A 22,331-nucleotide genomic window follows, 5' to 3' on the forward strand; every position below is an offset into this window, starting at 1 on the left:
CCCAAACTGCCACAGACCATTTCCATTCTATGAGATAGTTTTCATTTGACCTAAGCTGAGAAAACAAGGATAACATGGCAAGGATTTTATAAAGCTAAATTGATTTAATTTTTAAAAATTATTTTGTGATGATATTGGGCCTAACTTATTTATATTAAATTATTTTCTCTTATGGAATTATGGTGAAAGTAGATGTTGGATTATTTTCTTATGTCCTCATTTAGAAAAACTGAAGTTTGGCAATTCATGTTGATCCCAACCCCCAAAAGTATATATATATTTTTTTGTTCTCTGTATGTGTGAACTCAAAGTCTACAGCATTTTGATTAGCCCTGGACACATCCCATACTCAATCTTTATGTGAAAATATGATTTTACACAGGATGTTATATTCATAAAGCATGTCCAACTGACATTCCATTCAAAGGCTTGTACTTAAATGTATTCACAAAACACACAGATATTCATCTGAGTATGTGGTCTCCAGGTTGGGGAAAGAAGCCAAACCTCACTGTCTTAAAACACTGTAGTCTCGCCTCAGCAGTGGTTCTAGATGTTTCCACCTGTCTGCTAACTTCACAGTTTTGTAAACACGCATGGTATTTAACCTGGCTGCCTCCTTTGCCGACAAGATTGACACCATCCACTGGGGCAAAATCCATTCATCTGACCAAAGTGAAGAGACATTGGCTTTGATGCCAGGAAAGCCCCTGGCTGGTGGGGCAAGAGGGATGCGTTTGTCTCTCTGTGTGCTCTAGAATACTCATGGCCCTTCCCTGTGCCTCCTCTCCTATCTTGGGGTGCTCCTGCTTCTTCCCACCCTGACTACTCTACCTGTGTCTTCTATCCTGCCTCTCTGTTTCCTTCAGGATTTAGTGCAATAACTACCCCTTCTCTGGGAGACAGCCTTATCTTCCATTCACTTCTACTCTCTGTCCATAGACTCCAGCTTCTCTCCGTAATTTGATGTTTGCCCCTTTCGCTCAATGAAAAAGGCATTCTTAGTAGCAAGAGGTCATCTGATCTCCACTCTGTTCTCAGACCTCATCTCTGACCTGCCCTGTAGGACCTCCTCTGTGAGAACTTCTCCCTGAGACCCCATGAAGTTTTCCTTTTTCTCCAACTGCTCCTCCTCCGTTTCCCTGGATTCTTGTCTGGTCAGCGTCAGTTGTGGGGATCGATCAAGGTTCAGTCTTCTGCCTTCGGCATCTGTAATAGTAACTCTGGTTGACTGGGAGCTCGTTAATGGGCCAGACACTGAACTGGGCGCTTTACATACGTGGTTCATGTGAATCTTCACAGTAGTACCAGGCAGGAGTTAGGAACCATGTGTTTATAGATAGGGAAACCGATGCTTCGAGAGGTCAAATACCTAGCCCGTGTTACACAGCAAATACTTGGGGAGAGCTGGAGGCCTAGGGCAGGCCAACTGGATTCTAACGACTACGCTCTGCACTTCGGAGGTGACAGGCATGCGCATAGTGTCAGCTGGAATCTCTATTTTGATGAGATAGTGGTGATGGTGATGGGAGTGGTGGCGGTGATGGTGATGATGAGGGGGGTCGGTGGCAGTGATAATAGCAGCAGCTAACAGGTATCAGGCTCTTCCTGTGTGACAGGCACTGTCCTAGCTGTTTTGTATGCATCAACTCATTTGATCCTCTCAGAGCCGTTTTACAGATGAGAAAACCTAGATTCAGGGGAATCAACTCACTCCGACCAAGTTCACACAGCTAGCGACGGTGGAATTGGGGTTCAAGCGTGGGTGGTCTGACTCCAGAGCACATGCACCATAACCCTCTCAAAAAGACTGAAAACTGCATAAATCTCAGCTCCTCATCCAGCCTATGTTTTGTTCCTGCCGCCTCTCCTCGCCATTGGCTCCGTCTGTGTGTACTCTCTGTCACGCCCCTCCTCGGCCTGTCTGAAACCAGCCTCTGTCTTCTCCCGGCAACAGCCCCAGCTGCTGGGCTCCCCTGTTTTTGTCAGTGCTGCTGTCATAACCACCTCTGAGACCCGAGAGGTTTTTTGACCCTCCCACTCTGTTCATCTAGCCCAAACTCAGTTCTGTTATTTCTTTGAAAACACCCACCCTTCCCCCTGCCCTCATCTGCCCTTCCTCTCAAATTGCTTCCCTCCTCAGACCCACCGTTCACCTAGTCTCTGGCCGGTCAGCAGCCTTCTGGCTGGCGTTGTCGTCCTCAGTCTCCAGCTCTGCTGTTCACCTCTCATAGGCTTTTGGGAAATTGCCATTATGGAACATGTTAGCAACTCTGGACTGGCATTTCCATGTTTTTTAATGTTTATTATTTATTTTTGAGAGTGAGAGAGAGAGAAACAGAGTGAAAGCGTGGGAGGGGCAGAGAGAGAGGGAGACAGAATCCGAAGCAGGCTCCAGACTCTGAGCAGTCAGGACAGAGCCCGACAAGGGGCTTGAACCCACAAACCGTGAGATCATGACCTGAGCCGAAGTCAGACGCTTAACCTACTGAGCCGCCCAGGCCCCAGGCCGGCATTGAGCAAGCCATTGCACTCAGCCATGAGACGCAGATATTACTAATCCCCACTTTGCAGAAGAGGAAAGTGAAGTGCGTGCAAGTTAAGGAATTTGCTCAAGATCACACAGCTGCCCTGGTGAAGATGTTTGACTAACCCTGAAGCCAGTTCTTTGCCCATGTCATATACTTCTCCCTTCAAGACTGACATATCTTTAAATAGCTTTTATGCAAAAAAATCCCTTCAGGTGTTTCTCCATGGGCTCTGCAGCCCAAACTACTTAGCCCGGCATTTAACATCTACCCTTCAGGAGTGCCTGGGTGACTCAGACGGTTGAACATCTGACTCTTGATCTCAGCTCAGGTCTTGATCTCAAGGTCTTGAGTTCAAGCCCCATCTTGGGCTCTGCACTGGGCATGAAGCCTACTTAAAATAATAATAATAATAATAATAATAATAATAATATCCATCTTTCAGCTTTCAGTCCCTACCTACCTTTTCGACTTTGCTTTCCTTTGGCCCAACTGAACGTATTTGCTATTTCCTGAACACACTTGCATGTTCCCTCCTCCATGCTTTGGTGTGCATTGTTCTTTCCCACCTGCAGGGCCCTTTCTGCCCTTCTCCACCTTTCTCTTTTGCTGAATCCTTTCCATCAATCCTCCAGACCCAGAAAAGATTCCAGTCTCTCTTTTAAGTGTGCTCTGATGATATCAAACCATGATAACTCTATTTTCTAAATTCCCACAACACTTTTATTTTTAGTCTCTCCTAATCATTTCATAGAGTCCCCAGTATTGAGGTTTATATTTCAAAAATTCATCATGTAACATCTTGAACCCATAATATATCTGATTTATAGTGCTAATACTCAAAGTGGTGAACCATTCATAGATCTGAACTTACTTACATCAGTCCAGATCTCAATTACGTAAGGGAATTGTTTGGCTCTTGGAAAGTATTTTTCCCCCATGGAAACGAAATGTTAAATTAGTATTCTATATGCCAGTGTTGAAGATGGATACTTAATAGTTTAACATACAAATTGTTTGCAATTTTTTTTTTTTTTAACCAGAATGTAAATTCCATGAATCTTACTTGATTGCTATATTCCCTATACTTAGAACTGTACTGGGTACCCAGTGTCTTCCATCAGTGGTATCTAAATGAAATAATAGGTTGATAACTTTGGACATACCGTAATTTATTTAACCATTCCACAGTTGGACGACTTGTTTCTTTTTGGAGCAAGGTAGAACATGATGGGAAAATAAGTACATTGCTAGATATTTAAGTTTTTAACTGTTCACTATTATGAACTATCTCAGCAGTTATTTTCTCAGCATACTTTTCCTTTTCCCCATTGCTAAAATTAGATTTAATCTTAGTTAAAGAAATTTTAGAGATTTCTTTTTTTAAAGATACCTCTGTTGCCTTTGGCAAATCTTTATAATCCTTATGTACATCCAGACTTAGGCAAGCAGTGAAATCCTGCCAAGGAGTTCATCTCTCCCATATTTCAAGCGATAGAAGTGGTGAGGACGGGTGCAGCTTGCTCTAAGTTAAGGCCATGCGGCATGATTAAACACAGTGTGATCAGTACTTTTCTGGGCTTCATAGCGTTTTCCCATCTACCACCTCAGTGGCTACTCTAAAGCAGGAAGGGAAGAGGCGGGTATATTACTGCCACCACTTGGCAGGTGAAGAGACTGCAACCCGGAGATGTAAAGTCAGTCCGTGTCACCTGAAGCTTAGTTTTAGGTTTCTTGCCTTGAATCACTTTCATTCACAAAGATCTCTTTCCATTCTTCTGGAAAAAGAATGGATATTATTTTGATGGTTTGAAGCCCCATTTCCAGATTCCTATGCTACCTCCATACACCGTTTGTGTATAATAATCACACTTAGTAAGAAGCATGGATGTCATATTCACTAGATGGAAGGCTCAATGCATGGATAATGTGAAAAAATGTCCCTGCTAGCATGGTGCTTATGATACAGTTTTGTTCTTTAAAATGCAAATTAGGGGTGCCTGGGTGGTTCAGTCAGTTAAGCGTCTGACTCTTGATTTCGATTCAGATCACGATCTCACAATTCGTGGGCTTGAGCCCCGTGTCAGGCTCTGCACTGATGGTGCAGAGCCTGCTTGGGATTCTCTTTCTCCCTTTCTCTGCCCCTCCCTTGCTTGTGCTGTCTCTCTCCCAAAATAAATAAATGAACGTTAAAAAACATATAAATAAAATGCAAATTAAAATGTAGGCCCTTTCTAGCCCATCTCCCTTCTCCTCTTCCCTCTAACCCTCCTTCCTTATTTGCACTACTTTCTTCCCTCTTTCTTTTCCTTTCATGCTCTGTATTTCCTACCCTCCTGAACCAGTGGACCCTTGTTTTCTTCATAGGGAAGAGGATGGGAGCACAAGGGCACGGCCTCCCCTGAAGGTGGTGGCAGGTGCTGTCTTCTTCAGTACTGTCCTCCACACACCTCCTCTCTGAAGGAGTTTAAAGGCACTGATGGCCAACGGTTCTCTGAAGAACAACCATTGCCCTTGAGCAGCCCATCTGGGCTCCATGCTCAGGCAGATGCTGTGAAGAAGAGGGTGTGGCCTGGCCCTATAACTGCTGCTACCCTGCTCTCCATAGAGTGTGCAGTGATTGGGAGTCCTAGAAAGACCCTTGTAGTAGTAGCTCCTCTGGTTTTTTGTTTTTAACGTTTATTTATTTTTGAGACAGAGAGAGACAGAGAATGAACAGGGGAGGGTCAGAGAGAGGGAGACACAGAATCTGAAACAGGCTCCGGGCTCTGACCTGTCAGCACAGAGCCCAACGCGGGGCTCGAACTCACAGACCGCGAGATCACGACCTGAGCCCAAGTCGGCCACTTAACCGACTAAGCCACCCAGGTGCCCCTAGCTCCTCTGTTTTTATATCCAACAAAAGAGTCAAAAATCCCCCAAACACAACTCCCTGTGTTATTTGGCCCAGCTCATCTTGAGCCATATTTAACAGCAATATTTTGCTGCCTGTACTATATCTGTAAAAATGCAGATCCTTGAGACTTAATGAGAAACAAAGAAAATATAAATGAAATTTCCCACCAAAATTTGACTGACTACATACTCTAACCACTTTATAATATAACAGATTTATAGATGTGTCCTGTTGCGGTCTCTTTATAAACAGTATATGTCCAAAAGTAATCACATAACTACCAGCATGTTCTAAATATTGATAATTGTGTAAGTAATACTAATAACTCAATACTCTTGTACCAAAATTCAATTTTTAAGAGTGATGTTTTATTATGCAAATCTTTAAAATTCTCTCTTGTTCAAATATAGCCAAAAATTAAAAATAAAATTAAAAGCCATTTCTTCATTAAACATTCAATAAGCTTCATGCCCAGGTGATTCTCATGCTGCTGGGCCAGGGAACACACTTCGAGAATCTTTGGTTGTGTTTAGTATAACATCCCTCAGAGGTTTTAAAGAAATCATTCATTGCAATATTGTTAGTGATCTAAACCACAGAAAAATATGTCTATCTGACTTTGTATTCCATCTTATTTTCCTGAACTTGACTTTGACTCCATCTAAATTCCAGGTAGCCACCTTGTAAACTATGTTAGGAGTAAGTAGACAGGTTCCTAAGACTAAAACCATACATACAGGGGCGCCTGGGTGGCGCAGTCGGTTAAGCGTCCGACTTCAGCCAGGTCACGATCTCGCGGTCCGTGAGTTCGAGCCCCGCGTCGGGCTCTGGGCTGATGGCTCAGAGCCTGGAGCCTGTTTCCGATTCTGTGTCTCCCTCTCTCTCTGCCCCTCCCCCGTTCATGCTCTGTCTCTCTCTGTCCCAAAAATAAATAAACGTTGAAAAAAAAAAATTAAAAAAAAAAAAAATAAAACCATACATACAACTGCTGAAGTTCCCTTGAACGTGCTTCCCATGTAACAAGGGCCACCTGAACAGGAAAGTGAACACACACAATTTCACTGAGATTGTCGTGGCTAGCTGTTAACTCGTAAGTAGGCATTGACTTCATTTAATCCTCAATGCTTTTAAGGTGCTAATCTGGAGAAGGGTCTGTTTTGTTTCATTTGCCAGTATCATCATTATATGAACATGGTTCTACCTAATCATACTTGCCATAATTTGGATTGACTGTCTTTTATTGCCATCCCTGCCCCTCCCTGCCCAGTTCTAACATATTTTTATTTCTGATTTTTCTTAGACCTTGCACACTGCCAGTCAAACCTTGTGGAACTTAGCAAACTCCTGCAAAATTTGGAAATACTTCAGAGAACCCAGTCAGCACCTAACTTTACTGACATGCAGGTAAACATTACCAAAAGGACTTTAAGTCATTAACACAGAATTTTTACTGGATTGTTCTACGAATATATAAGGTAACATTTAAAAGAAAATGACTAATACAGTACAAATTAATCTATATTCTGGAGTTATCCTAATATTTTTGAATTCATGGTGTCATTGTGTTAAGATATCTATTTTGACATCTTAATGTATATTTTATATCTAAGTACAAACTCATAGAAGAAATAAATATGTGAATTATTCTTCCATGTTTGTGTCACATTAGAAATGATAGCTTTGAAGATACAACTTAGTCTCAGAATTACTGCCATTTTTTTTATGTAGGAAAAAAATGCTAAAGATCTGTAATCCCGTTTTCCTTTTGTATAGCAGACAGATATATTTTATGATCAAGTTCTTATCTCTGCTTTTTATGCCCACTGTGCATCAGATATGACTTTCTCTCCTGGCTGGTTTGCTTTAGGGTGGCTAACAAGGATTCTTTACTAACATGCTATGCTCTGTTTGTCTATATCTGTATCATCTGTGTGAACTTAATAATACTTTGTTGCTTTTTAACTATTTGTGTAATGTAGGCTAACTGTGTAGATATTTCAAAGAAAGACAAGCGGGTCACAAGACGATGGAGAACAAAAAGTGTCAGCAAAGATACAAAAATACAACTGCAGGTACAGACTTTTCCTTCATTCATATTTTTATATGATTTTAAGATGTTAGTCTTTATATATCAATTCATGGAAGTTAAGAAGTTTAAAGCAGCTGAAATGCTTTAAAGCCAGGGCTTTACAGACTGAGTTATACTATCTAAAATAGCGAGAAATCTATTCATCTTACTCTGGAATAAGTAAAAATAATTTAAAAGAAAGGTTAAAATGATTTAATAGGACTACAAAATGCCATTTTCCTTCTCACTTATGGCCTTTGAATCATTAAAATGTAATTTAACAAAAAATTACCTTAAAAATCTAGGCTAAAAATCCAGTGTGTTGTAATGAGCACTCATTTATATACACTTGATCTTAAAAGAGCCTTTTATGTATTAGCTTTATCCAAAATTTTATGTATCAATAAAAAAGGATGAGGTCTGCAAAAGATTGGAAGTCAGCAAACTCAGGCTCTAGTGTAATCACTGTGATTTCCTGGCAGTATAATCTCGTGCATTTCTATTAAATTTTCTAGGTTTCCATTTGCTCCCGGGTAAAGTGATGGAGTTAACTTAATTATCTCTGAATTCCTTTTCAACTCTAAAACTCTATGATTTGTCAAACAGAGGTATTATTTGACGATCAATAATCACTTTTAAAATCTGTATCATGAAAGTCTTAATGACTCATGATAAATTTACTTGAAATTTATTGTAAGTAAGTTATTTATTTGAATGAGTAGTTTAAAATTTTTCAAGTAAGAACATCTTATGTTATTGCATTGAAGTGATATGAAATATGGTAAATGCCTAAAACCTCTTGTGTCATAATCATATTATTTTCAGATCTTTAAACTAGAATGTTTACTATTCTGATCCTAGCTATATATTATCTAAAAAACTCTTGCCCCAACAATCAAAATCAGACTTAGGATTTTGCTTTTCTTTTTATTACACCATAAATCAATTTTTGGTGTATTCTAAATATTCTAATAAAAGGTAAAAGGAACTGCTTTCCAGAAATCTTCAGTGTCTTCTGAGTGAATAATAATTCTTTAATTCTGACCATATTGATATTCTTTGTGTTGTGTGTAAGTAACAAACTCTTTGGTGCTTTGCTTGCTAATAGGATATATTTGAAAATAAATTTTCACAAGCACTAAAGATTCATGGTTTTTTTAGTTAGACTGTCCACATTCTATGAACACAATTTATTGTGTTCCTTTATTCAGTATGTTTTTGTGTGTTTTCTATTCAGAACGTTAATACTGTAGAAGACATATGTGCCAGATGACTTCACGAAAAATTTACCTCAAATTGCTTTTGGTAGTTTCATTTGCTTTGAGCACGTGATTGTCTACTTTTGTGGGGCTTTTTAAAACATGTTATCAATGGTTCTCATAGCCAAGAAAGAAAGAACCATTATAAAAATAATTGAAGAAGGCCGCATCATATGAACGTATACATTTGTAGACAGATATTGTTTCGATCTCGTTTTTATGAGGTATGCCATTGAACACATTGCTGTTCACAGCCGTTGCCTTGAAGAGGCTGGCTGGTCCTCAGAGAGTCTGAGCCGGATGCCCGTGGCTGCCCTGCCGTGGCCGTGAGGCTCACCGTGGTCCCTATTATCTCTCGGTTTTTCCTGGAGGAAACAGAATGCAACTCTGAATAGCCCTTCTAGTCACAGGCTGTGCTTTTCTGTATGAGGAGAGTTTATGAAGATGTTTTTGAGTCATCGGAAGAAATTGGTCAAAAAGCAGGAAAATATTCTTCATTCGTGCTTCTGCCGCATATTGGGGTAGTTTGCTTTTAAATGTTTATTTATGCTTTGTTTTTGTTTTGCCAAAGAGTAACAAAATGGCCCTTGTGATTCCAGTTCAATTATTTTTGAGGGAAACTGAAACCACTTCATCCCCACACTCAAAGAAAACGTTAAACTTTCAAAAGTAGAAGATTCAGTTCTGACTCCAAGTGGAAATCACTAGGCCTGGAGGTGGCAGTGAGCTATTTATTACTCCCAGAGAAACCCTGCGCTCAGTTAGATTGGTAAAACAAAAGGTATTATAGAGTGAATGCTGCAGAATTTGGGACTGTCCCTGCACCTATGCTGCTTACCCAAACCAGCAGGCCTTCTAGCAGCCCTTAGGATGCTCATTATTTTTTTTTAATTATTTTTCACATTTATTTATTTTTGAGAGGCAGAGCATGAGCAGGGGATGGGGAGAGAGAGAGAGAGAGAGAGATACAGAATCCGAAGCAGGCTCCAGGCTCTGAGCTGTTTGTTAGCACAGAGCCTGACGCAGGGCTCAAACCCACGAACTGCGAGACCGTGACCTGAGCCAAAGTCGGATGCTCAACCAACTGAGCCACCCAGGCACCCCTGGGTGCTCATTCTTTATTAACAGGAAGTTACTTGGAAGTTTCTCCAACATACACACTTGGCTAGGAAACCATAAAATTAGCCGGGGATGCCTATGACCAATGTAAATGTCTTTACTCGTCATTGTTTTACTTACAGAAAGACATAGCATTTATCTTTATTTAGTGGATGAAACATACCTACCACCTTCTCCCACCCTAATACACAGGTTGTTCCCTCGTTGATCACAGGAGCCGAGGGCAAGTGTTTATTTTGAGCCCACTGTCATCTCCCTTCTTGAACCACTTTCTGTGTCATGGTGGCAGTCAATGTGAGAGGCTTTGTAGGGAGTGGCTCGTTTTTCAACCCCTCTGTTGTTTGTAACTTGTGGTGCACCAGCCCTTTGTGGAGGAACCTCGACGGCCTGGTGGTGGTAATGGTGCTTGTTGTCACTGCTGCTGTTACTGGTACTGTCGCACTGACCTTTGTATTCAGCATTCTGCAGTAGTTGTTGTTTTGAAATGATTATAAGACAGGTCATTTAGAAAACTGACCTCGGGAAAGTAGCAGTGAAGAACGTGTTACACTGTATGTTCGGGATCTTATTCTTCACATGGGTTAGGTTGTGCTATTGATTTGAATATGAAGGTTAAATGTTGGATCTGTATGACCGTATTTCTACTAGAAGCTGTTGAGAAGCTAGCCTCAGAAATCCTTCATGTGATTCATCGAAGGCATTTTTTCTGGAAGGCTCTGTGGAGATTACCTTTTAGAAAAAGGACTTTCTCCCAAACTTCAGGTTTCGGGTTCTAATAAAAATCTCATTATAACCATCACACCGTAACAGTTTGGCTGTTTTCAATGAGGTAGAGGAGGGCGAGAAGGGACTGGTTTGTGAAGGGTTGCCACAGACCCGAGAGCTGCTGGGTTTCCTGCATGACTAATCGCACAAATTAATACCAGATCCCTAGTTGTTGGAGAGAATGAGGACTGGCAGGAAGCATGGAGAGTAGCAGATAAAGGATCTGTTGTCATTCATATGTAGCTGTCCTAGACCTCACAGGTGCTCAAATTATACTGAAGGGTAAAAATGAGTTCTTCCTCTTTTTACTTACTACATGAAAGATGAAGGGGTTCTGTATAGAAAACTTTTTGTGGAAAGCACATTATACAGGCATATGTGTATCCAATAAATATATACGTAATGCATGCAGATTTATGAACGTGGAAGAGCAATGGGAATGTCACGTGGAAACTTCGAAGAGGATTAGAGAGATAAAAATTTAAAATATTTTTCTGTTGTTCCAAAAAGGCTTAAGCAGTCATACTGCTTTTCCTTAATCTGCACTGTTAGGTGGTATTAAGTCCCTCTCGGGTCACCGGAATTGAAATTACTGCTCACAATCACGAAGAGTGAGGGTCTGTCAGATGGATGCAGACTTGAGTGGTTAGAAGGAAATATCATTCTCCCATAATCCTGGCCACCAAAAAGAGACAGAGAAGAAAGCTCCGGTATTCTTCTACTAGTTTATGCATAGATGCACATCACTAAATGAAACCCATGCTTTCAGGTTTCCATAGTTGATTTTTGTAAGCACTGTGCCAACACACTGAGGACGTTGAGTGTTGTGTTGTTTGTTTGTTTTTTCTCTATGCTGTGGGGACTGGCTTCCTCCTTGAAAAATTCTCCAACCTGAAAATCCCAACACCATTCCTAATGTTGAATCCCAGTGAGCTTTCTAGTAGGGGAATAAATGGGAAGCTGAAGATTCCTGGTACCCTTGCTTGTGTACTTTTCCTCCCAGTAAGGAACAAAAAAAAATTCTGCCTGGCTGACGGGAGACTCCCATTACAACTTGTTGGTTTTGGCCTTTGCACATTATTTATTTAATCATTTTTCCTGAACTTAGGTTCATCTTTGCTTCCATTGATTGGAAATGCCGTTGGTTTCATACAACGTGACATTGCATGGGTAAAACAATATGCGCATTTATTTTACCATAAAATCACAAGCTGTTCATCACTTCATAATTTCCCATATCCCTTTGGGGTGGGGTTATATTCAGCAACTAGACTTAAACGTTTAGGGGTTCTGCAATGAAAACAACGAACTTTGGGGAGCCTGGGTGGCTCAGTCGGTTGAGCGTCCAACTTCGGCTCAGGTCATGATCTCGTGGTTTGTGAGCTCGAGCCCCACGTCGGGCTCTAGCTTGGAGCCTGGAGCCTGCTTCAGATTCTGTCTCCCTCTCTCTCTCTGCCCCTCCTCCACTTGCACTCTGTCTCTCTCTGTCTCTCAAAAATGAATAAATTAAAAAAAAAAACAAAAAACTTTTCTCACAGCATTATGAATGCCCCTTTGAGCACTTGTCAGGGCTACGATTTAGGACAAGTCAACTCCACTTAAAAACTCTCCCTTTCCCTTGTCCGATTATCTCTCACCCTCCTGTATCCTGTCCTCTCCTCCCCCGCCACCGTGTCTTCCCCTCCCCGCTCCCCGTGTCCTCCTCCCGCCTCCCCGCGTGGCCTCTCCTCCCTCCTCTTCTCTCATTCACTGTCAGGAAGGGCCATCTGCGAAGGGCCAGTTCAGCACCACTCGGCGCCGGCAGAGGCTAGCGGCAGCAGTGGCTACAACAGTGAGTGGATTTCAATCTCAAGTGGACATTTAATAAGAATGAGAAACTGTCCAAGCGTCACCTTCCCTGTCCCAGTGGTGCCCCTTCTGTGTAGCCGCATCAACTGTAACCCACTCCCGTGCTGGCCTAGCTTTTGCATGCTCTCTGGCTGTCTCTGCATGGCAGGTGTCGCACATGGGTATTCGTGTTTGCGATGGAAAACTACTCCCTGATCCAGTTCTTCAACTGTCCGTGTAAGAAACCATGTAAATTCGAGGTTGCAAAACTGAGTAACCTGTTACTGATACAGAATTTCCTAAAATGATATTGTTATCTACCTATCTACTTATTTATATTTTTTATTTTTTTATTTTTTGGTCATACTGATATCAGAACCCCTGCTAACTGATTTCTGTTTTTCTAAGAAAAGTCATGTTACTACAGACATAAATTGTGCTTTTTTTTGTAGCATTGTGACTATTTGAAAAGGATGTGAGAATAAAGAAAAGAGAGGGTAAGAAAAGGTGAATTTTGATGTCATTTCTAAATGGCTACCCAAATTACACCTAGCGAGGGAAAATTGTTTTCTGGAAAGATTATTGAGCTGAAAATCAGAAAATACAGTGTGGAAAGGAGAAAACTACAAAGTTAAATAGTGCTTAATGTACATATATAGAGACAGGTTGGTTTGTTTTGGTTTTAAGAGAAAATACGATGGGTATTAGGAGGATAGAGTAAGTATTGAAACAGATGAGGCAAATAACCAAAATTTTAAATTGAGTAGAAGCTGTTTAGAATAGTGAATGGTGCATTCTGAATAGAAAATAGACTATGTAAATACAAGAACCCTTTGCTGGATAAAAGCATATCATAATATTTGCTTACTCCTGACATCCTGTCAACTTTTTAAAATACAGAATACTGAGTTCATAGCAATCATGGATGTTAGGTTTTTCTGGCTATTAGGTAATATTTTCTGAATTAACAATAGTCTTGCCCTTGCTGATGGTGGAATATACTTGAAGGCTAGAATTGCTGAAAAACATGAAAAGGTTTTGGTTGCATTGTAAGAGACTGGATACTCATGCAAGGATTGTTGGTTTTCTATTTTTGATTAATAACTGACTCCTGCCTTATATCTGGGTGCTTAGCTGGATCTTTTGAGAGATAGAATTGCTTTTGATTATGAAATGAACCAGTGGCTTGGAGTTTATCAAGGAATTGATTCTTAAACTCAGTTTTGTGAACATTTAAACAAATCAGTGAAACTGATATATGATTAATCTGTATCTTATGCATGTATGCATAATATGTGACACCATAACAGATTATTACAATAGAAAAATGTAAAATTAGGTAAGTAGTTCTTAATCTTTCATTTATAAAATTCAGAAATCCAGATGACTATCAGAGAGAGAACAGTACCTCAGTATGGAAAGGAAAGGTCAGTCCTCTTGTGAAAATACCTGTGGTTCCTTAAATAATGTCCTTCAAGAATGCATGCAGGGAAGTGATTGTGTTTCTACTGTGTTCATCTTTCTAACTGCAGATATATATATATATATATATATATATATATATATATATAGAGAGAGAGAGAGAGAGAGAGAGAGAGATAGTATAAGAAAACTGGGATTAGAACCTATTTAAATAGAATGGGAAACAGAAAAGAAAAAGCTTTTAAAAGCAGAGAGTATTAACGCCCACCTCTCAGGGTAGCAGTGACCACAGAAGTTAAGAATAACTTCCAATAATTCCAAGCATCAAATGACAAAAGCTGGCTACATTTAGTAATTATTCAGAAATAAAGGGAGGAAATAGTTACTCTAAACCTTGTAGGATTTATAGCTTTGACTCCATAGCAAAGTATAACACCATCTAGCGGGACTTTCAGCTTGCTCCCTTGGCCCCCTCATTTATATCTCAAGTGATCTGATGCTGGTGACTCTTAGTCAGTGTTCCTCTGAATTTCCTGTCTTCCCTCTTCCCAGCACTAACTCATCCTATACATTTTGAGCGTGTCCTATTTTACCTAGAATTCTTCCAAATGATTCCTAGCTACTTACTCTCCCTCAGAGAGAAGGAGACCCATTCAAGTGTGTGGGGCCGCTGAGATTGCTCCCAAAGAAAAGTATACCCAAAGGAGATGTTTCAGAGATGTATTCTTGTCGGTTCCTAACACTGGAATTTGAAATGGTTCACTTATCACATCAGCCAGACCCAACAGAACAGGAGTTTGGGAAAAGAGACACACCGGCCCCTCTCCTCAGAAGAACACCGAGGGCCCCCAATGCGATCGGTTCTCCACCCGAGGCTCCCTGTACGCATGAGGCAGAGGAAGGACAGCAGGACACTTTCCACATTTGCTCCATCAGTTGTATATGCTTAGGATCTTAGACCTGCTTTTGTGTCTTCCTTTCCTCAGTTATGTTTACCATTGCTGTCGTTCCACTATCGGTCATTTCTCTTTTAACTTCTTTACAGACAGGTGTTCAAAGTACCTCCTAACACCCCCATTCCAAACTGCAGTTAGCTGGTACCAGAATGTTCCAGGATCAGGCTTCTTCCCTGGCACAGGATCTCAGGGAAGGCTTGGACTTCTTTCCTGAGCAGGGTGTAAAGTCTGCAGCCAGCACTGAGGATTCTGGGGCACAAACCATGAGACCTGTCGACAGCTCCCATCCCAGCCATCACTGACAGAAGACCTAGCTACCACTTCAGTTTCTGAATCCCATAATACTCAAATTGATGAACACAAAACTGAAGGGGCTGAAGAGGCATTCAGTTAATACATCTCCATTTGTATTCTCAATTTCACGTCATGAATGCTTCAGTTAAAATGTCCATTCCGTATACTTCTTTTAACAAAAAGAGTACCAATAGAAACATTTTCAGCCAGAAGTATATAAAAATTAGGTTCAGTTTCCCAGGGAACTGTCTGATTGCAGTTGGAATGGAGCATTCTGAGTGCTTTTCCCTGGGGGCTATATACAAGATCATTTTTACTGTTTGCTTTTTAGGTTTTTCTGTTTGTTTCATTTTGACTGCTTAAATTACCAATTTAAACTTCCATTATGTTCAAGAAAATAAATGTGTAATGTGTTTTTCTTCTCAGCATATTATTCCAACTTTTAATAGACAGGCCATTATCTCAGGGACAAGTCTGAGCCCTCACTGGAATGTCTGGGCCTTTATTGCATTGTGGCCTCCACTGGCCTCCCTGCCTCCCCTCCTACTTCATGCCAGTCCTTGGAGTGTTGAGGGCACCTGGATGCAAACAGAACCCTTTTCTATGATCCTCAATGTGTTTCATTCTCCATCACCAAACACCACCATTTCTTTTTCTTAAGTGCTCTTCTAGATCTTTGTGTCCAGAAACCATCTCCTTAAATCTGAACACTCCCCAGTCTACCCATTTGCTCAAGTCACAGTTTCTCCCCGTGACTTCCTGATCTCCACCAGCCTTCCCATGGATTCTCTGTGTCCCTCCCAGAGGGCTATGGGCTTACTGCTCTTTCTGGATTTAGCATCCTCACAGTTAAGGTCACAAATGCCCTTCATCTATCTTCGAATATTCTTCTACATCCTTTAGAGACATCCCCAAAAGACCTCAGTCATTATCACAGAGTTACCTGCACAGGTTTCTAGCACATTATGGAACTCAAGGATTCCATTTTCTCAAATGGCTTCTCTGCCACTTTTATGTCTCTTCTCTGGAATAACCAGGAATTCTGATCTTGCCGAGATAAACCAGTTGTAGATGTGTCCCAACCCAGTGTAGCCAAGGTCCCCATGAAGGACAAAGTAGAGCTACTTGGTAATTCCAGGTACCAGATGCTTTGGATATCATATATGAACGTGCTTAGCTTAGCTGAGTTTAGGGAGAAAGCTTCATGCCCACTTCCTTCCCCAGTAAGTTTTGGATATCCTTGGAGATAATAACTCCTTGCCACTGCCATGGCAAAGCTACATGCAAAGGACCCCCTCCAGTCCCAGCTGCCCTCACTCAGGGCCACAGACTGCCATTCAGCCTAGGTTTTTTGGTTTGCTCCTTGTCTTCCATCTATCCTCTGTATCCTCAGTACACATGCGCATGCCGTTTTCCCGTCCTCTCCTCCTTTTTTTCTGTCTCACGCTCTCCATCTCTCCATCTCTCCCTCCCTCCCTACCCCTCCCCCACTGTCTCTCATTTTCTGTCAAGAACTTTAAAGCTAAATCAAAATGTGAAAAAAAGGAAGTGGCTCTGATATACATATACATCAGACAAGCATATTTCCTGTTAGCTAGAAGGTGTGAACTACCTCTTAATTTATATAAAATTCAGCTCTTGGAGGAGTCTAAAGAATGATTCTTGAAGACATCTGAATGAACATCTGTGCAGTAAGAATTAGGGGAGATTACTGGTGATCTGATTTACGGTAGGAATTGGTATTCTCATTTTCTAAGAATGTTTGGCCTATGGCATTTGTAATAGTCAGGTATAACCTTCCAGAAGGAGAGGGAAAGGTGCTTTGCCCCCACACATCAGAAGGCTAGCCCAGATCCAGCATGAGCAAGAAAGTACCTCTAGCCATTTGGGAAAATCTATAGTAATATGACTTTTTTTACTTAATGTTTTTCAATATTGGCCAGTTTGTAAGCCACATTCATATGTGTAACAGTGTTGTATGTAACAAAGGGAAACTACAGTAATTTATTTCACTTACAAATATATTTGTAATAAATCAATTTCACTTACAAATATATATAATATATATTTCACTTACAAACATATCTTAATAAATCAATTTCAAATTTATTTGTGTCCCTTTAAGCCATTATTGTATTTACTATTAAACTTATTTATGTTTTGTCTGATGGCCACGGAGCAAGTAAATCTGTCTAGGTGCCTCTTGAATTTTTACCTGTTCCGTAAGCTCCTGTTCCGGGCCCAGAAACAAGTGAGCATAAAAAGCCCTGTGACACGAGTACCCAGACTTTGTAAGAGAGTTCAGGCTACGGTTTCCTGCCAGCAATTTTTTAGACACAACTGTATCGATGCCTGTCCTTCCTGTCATTCTGTAGCCCTCTCTCCCTGTAACGGGGAGAGGCCAGTGAGTCCACGGGCAGTACCACCTCAACCATGGGGAGTGAGGCTCTTTCCCACCGCAGCCACCTGCAAATTAAATAAGTCCTGAGTGTCTCTGCGTGTATCATTGGAGAGGAATCTAGTATTTTGAAGAAGGGAAGAGATCTTTCCTGTGTAAGAGAATGTGGAACATGTACGGTTGCTCTTTTCTAACTGGTGTCTTGCCCTCTCAGGTCCCTTTCAGTGCTACCATGTCGCCAGTTCGCTTGCATTCCTCCAACCCCAACCTGTGTGCAGATATCGAGTTTCAGACGCCCCCTAGTCACCTCACAGACCCTCTGGAAAGCTCAACGGATTATACAAAGCTTCAAGAAGAATTTTGTCTAATTGCACAGAAAGGTAACAACAAACATAACGTGCCCTTTATAGAAGCTCTCTTCTTTGGTGAGAGATTACCATTTACTCTCTCATCCTTGCCTAGGTGGTCATGGTAGAAAGATTAAATAGTGCATATACTGATTGGAGTTCTATATAAAGAATGCAGTGGGGTATCATGCCTGCCTCTTGGGAGTACACGCATCATAGGTTTACAGTTTTGACTGAACAAATAAAGTGTCATGAGTGGGGAGAAAAAGGAGGAAAGACAGAAAGTTTTTCTAGGTAGGCCACCAGGACACTACTACTCAGCATCTTTTTTTCGGTGTCTTTTAGTTATCATTTCATACCTACTTGTGGGTTATCCTCACTTAGCAAGGAGCTCTGTTGGAATCTTTCTTTTCCTTTATTAAATAACACTCATGGATTGTACCTTACAGTCTGTAGTTCAGGCAGGGCTCGGGTAGGCAGTTCTTTTGTGCCATATGGCATTGCCTGGGCTCAGTGGTATTTGGCTGGAGTCTGGATTGGGCTGAAAAGATCCAAGGTGGCTTCCCCTGTGTTCCTGGCATGTTGGAGGGGTGGTTGCAAGCTTGCACATAACTGTGTCCCTCTTTCTCTCCATGGCGGCTCGGGACTCCAAGGGGATAGAATAGACGGGGATAGAAGCTACCAGTCCTGTTCAAGGCCAACTCTGGGATTGGGACAGTCACTTCCACTGCACTCTACTGCTCAGAGCCTCACAGGCCAGTTCAGATTGGAGGGGAGGGGAAGCTGACCCCACCTTAGAGTCACTTTTTTTAATATTAAATTTTCAATAAGGTGCGTTGCATAGGTTCAGTTATTGCCATCAGCCATAGAGAGCAGGGTGTAATAAATAAGAGTCAGGGCAGTAGCTTGTAGGTGGATTGAGCAGTCCTATCTGTGTTTACCAAGAGCCTGGGTTCCAAATTACCATCCTCACTTTTGCTACAGTATTTAAGTTTCAGTCACTGAAATTCATTTTTTGATCTAAGATAGTGCCTTCCCAGGCGTTGTCTTTTAAAATGCATAATCTCAGGGTGCCTGGGTGGCTCAATCGGTTAAACATCCGACTCCGGGTTGCAACTCAGGTCAGATCTCACAGTTCATGGGTTCGAGCCCCATGTCAGGCTCTGCACTGATGGTCTAGAGCCTTCTTGGGATTCATTCTCTACCCCCACCCCCCCGCTCTCTCTCTCTCTGCCTCTCCTGCCTATGCTCTCTCTCTCTCAAAATAAATAAATAAAACTTAAAAAGAATAAAATGTATAATCTCTTAGAGAAAGATATACATTATGTTGTTTTCAGTCACTAACATCTTACTGTAAATTAATGACATTTATCTACCCTGGGGCTATTGGTAATAGGTTAGGTGCTAAAATATTTTGAAAATGTGTGCTAAATAGAACATCTCAAGGGCCCAATAATGCCCAAGAGCCTGGTAGCTCAGGAAAAGAAGGGGCATGCACTGAGGGCATCTCTAGGAATGTTGAAGTCCACAAAATTTTATACTGTGAAACTATCAGCAAAGATGTACTATGAGATATTTCTTCAGTTCTATAATCTGGAAACAGTTAAGCTAAATCATCTCTCCGCTTTTTTTCTGTAGATTTCCCAATTGCAATTCTGTAAGGCCAACTCTCTTTCACCTGCTATTTTACTCCTGCTATTTTTTTTTTAAGTTTATTTATTTTGAGAGAGACAGTTGAGTAGAGGAGGGGCAGAGAAAGAGGGAGAGAAAGAGAGAATCCCAAGCAGGCTCCACACTGTAAACGTGGACCCCAAGGCAGGGCTTGAACTCATGAGCCTCAAGATTATGACCTAAGCCAAAACTGAGTTGGATGCTTAACCAACTGAGCCACATAGGTGCCCTATTTGCTAGTACGTTTTTATTACACTTCTGAGCCAGATGCTAATTATGTCAATGTTATTTTCTGTATGTAACAGCATAGGATTATGGCCAGTAAAGCCAGTACCTTTTACTTCTAACAGCAGGGGCAGGAGGTGGTTGTAGGAGCAGGTAGAATGAGATAACAAATGTGTGAATTAAGTGTGTATAGCACAGCCTCTAAAAGGAGATGAATAAATTTGAAGATAGCCCCAGGAAAGTTTTGTGTATTCAGTTGCAGTCCTGAGGTTTTCAGGAAATCCATGTTTCAACAGGATTTTAAAGCCCCTGTTGAAACAACATATTTTTTTCTAACTATGCTAGAAAAAAGGGCTTTTCTATGACTACTGGTTGAACTCTTTAGAAAGAATTATGGATTTTGAAGTGTATGAGAGTCTGCTTATAGAACTGCCAGTGGGGTTAATGTATGCCAGCTATCAAGTTAGTAACTTTAAATTGATGATGACTAGAATATGGCACATAAATCAATAGATTTTGAGTCCCTTGTGATCCCACTGTTTTTCCCTCTTAATTCAGGCCAGTGATTTTGCTAAGAATTTCCACTTCTTTTAAAAACAACCATTCTTAAACAAGGAAATTCCTATTTTAGAAGACTGCATATTATAGAAACTGTTATTCTAAAGATAGGAGTTGGAAATTCAGCCTTCTTGTATTTCGGAATTAACGACAGCCTCAGATTTTACACATGTAGGTTATTAGATGTACAGAAATGGGGGGGGAGGAGTTGTTTTTATTATTACATTTATTTTGGGTGTTTTTTTGGTAGCTGTACTGATATGTTTGACATATAATATTTCATAAGTTTAAGGTATACCTATTGATTTGATACACTTGTATATTACAAAATGATTACCACTGTAGCATCAGCTAACACCTCCATCATGTCACATAATTACCATTTCTTTTTAGTGGGAAAACATTTAAGATCTACTCTCTTAACTTTGAGGTATGAATACAATATTATCAAATATCACCAAACTGGTATATTTCCAGAACTTATTTGTTTTAAAACTGGAAGTTTTACTCTTTGAAAGCACTTCTCATCAAGGTATTCCTGGCTGAGAGAGTAATTTAAGTATTATTTTCAAGTCCAAATCATTTCCTACCTCGAAGAGAACTAGTCAGGACTTCTAAATCAGCCTGTTTTATTTTGGCAGGATTTATAAAATGTTCTTTTTGAGTACCTGCTTTCGGAAATAATTACTGGATAGTTCTAAATGATTTGCATGAGAATTCATTGTACACAGAACTGTTAATATTCTTATCAGCCAGTGCAGAGTAAAACTTATTCCTTTTTCTTCATAGGAATTATAGAATAATTTTTTAAATGTCGATATTTAAGAATTAATATCAATTTATTTTGTATCCTGTTTCTAAGTCTTTTCTGGTAGGAAATGCTAGAATTTCCACCCTGATTAATTACCATTACTGTATTTGTTTTGTGTATCGGTATTTTGAAAGATACCATTGTAAGGCTAACTTGTATTAGACTGTAATGTCATCTTTCCAGACAATGTCTATACATGAGTTAAAGTGCTAAGAAATGTATCATTTTGTATATTCTTTCTGGATGCATTTGATCTTTGTTTCTCACTTTTTTCCCCACCCAGTGCATTCTCTTTTGAAGTCTGCATTTAATAGCATAGCTATAGAGAAGGAGAAGCTTAAGCAAATAGTTTCGGAACAGGATCATAATAAAGGCCACAGCACGCAAGTGGCACGGCTCCGGCAGTCACTGTCTCAGGTAAACGAGGGTGTTTGTTTCACCGTCTTGACACATTCCCCACCCTGTAAGGCAAGGATAAGGGTGGAGGTGGTCCATCATGGATGGCATGTTCAATTGAAAATCCCCTAAGACGTTGCAGTTGCCTGATTAAATTTTTAAATTAAAGCTTAAATTAAACTTTTCTTGCAAAAAAAGTCAAGGTAAGAGCAAAAATCAACCAAACTTGCTTGTAAACATATAATTGCTATTTCAGCTGATTGAATACTTTTTGATGCTTCTCAGTGGCCATTGATAAGGCAGTCCCTGGTTTTAAAAGAAGAATCATGCATTTATACTTGGCTTACTCTTTTTAAAGTATGTTCTAGAATATATTCCATCCAGTGTTCAATAGAACAGAATCTACTAAATCTTCCACACTTACTATTTTTTCTCACTTACACTGCATCTTAATCTGTTGAAAATTACTGATTATTATTACCTTTTGTTTTCTTTTCTGATTTATACTTTTAGGATTTTCTTCCTATCTAACTTATACTCCCTGAAGCTAGACTCATATATTTCAAGACATATTGTGCATTATAAAATATATTATTTAATATATTCATTATATATTATTCAATATATATTATATTGATTAATACTAATCAAATCCTTATATATATCAAAGTTGATATTTCTGATAAAAATCCTTTAAAACTGTATGTAATGCTTTTTTACACTGAGCAATTCCTCTGAAATAATTTCTTCATTCAGTCTATAACTGCACTTTTAAAACGCCCTTTGAGATC

At 40.3% G+C, this 22,331-nt stretch overlaps 1 protein-coding gene across 18 annotated transcripts in view; it reads left to right on the forward strand.

The window, feature by feature from the left end:
* The window catches only part of OSBPL6 (oxysterol binding protein like 6), a 213,549-nt gene that overhangs the window by 157,128 nt on the left and 34,090 nt on the right, over positions 1-22,331 (forward strand). For 12 of the 18 annotated variants that reach the window (XM_086718971.1, XM_086718972.1, XM_086718973.1 and 9 more), the window contains 5 exons: positions 6,725-6,828; positions 7,404-7,496; positions 12,392-12,466; positions 17,747-17,912; positions 21,428-21,561. In XM_086718971.1, coding sequence (XP_086575097.1) covers positions 6,725-6,828; positions 7,404-7,496; positions 12,392-12,466; positions 17,747-17,912; positions 21,428-21,561 — 572 coding nt within the window. The remainder of the gene's footprint in view (positions 1-6,724; positions 6,829-7,403; positions 7,497-12,391; positions 12,467-17,746; positions 17,913-21,427; positions 21,562-22,331) is intronic. The other 6 variants (XM_086718980.1, XM_086718983.1, XM_086718988.1 and 3 more) reach the window with 3 other exon arrangements.

The sequence above is a fragment of the Puma concolor genome, chromosome C1 (genome assembly GCF_028749965.1).
Source record: "Puma concolor isolate L17-30 chromosome C1, mPumCon1.1.hap2, whole genome shotgun sequence".
Taxonomy (NCBI): Eukaryota; Metazoa; Chordata; class Mammalia; order Carnivora; family Felidae; genus Puma; species Puma concolor.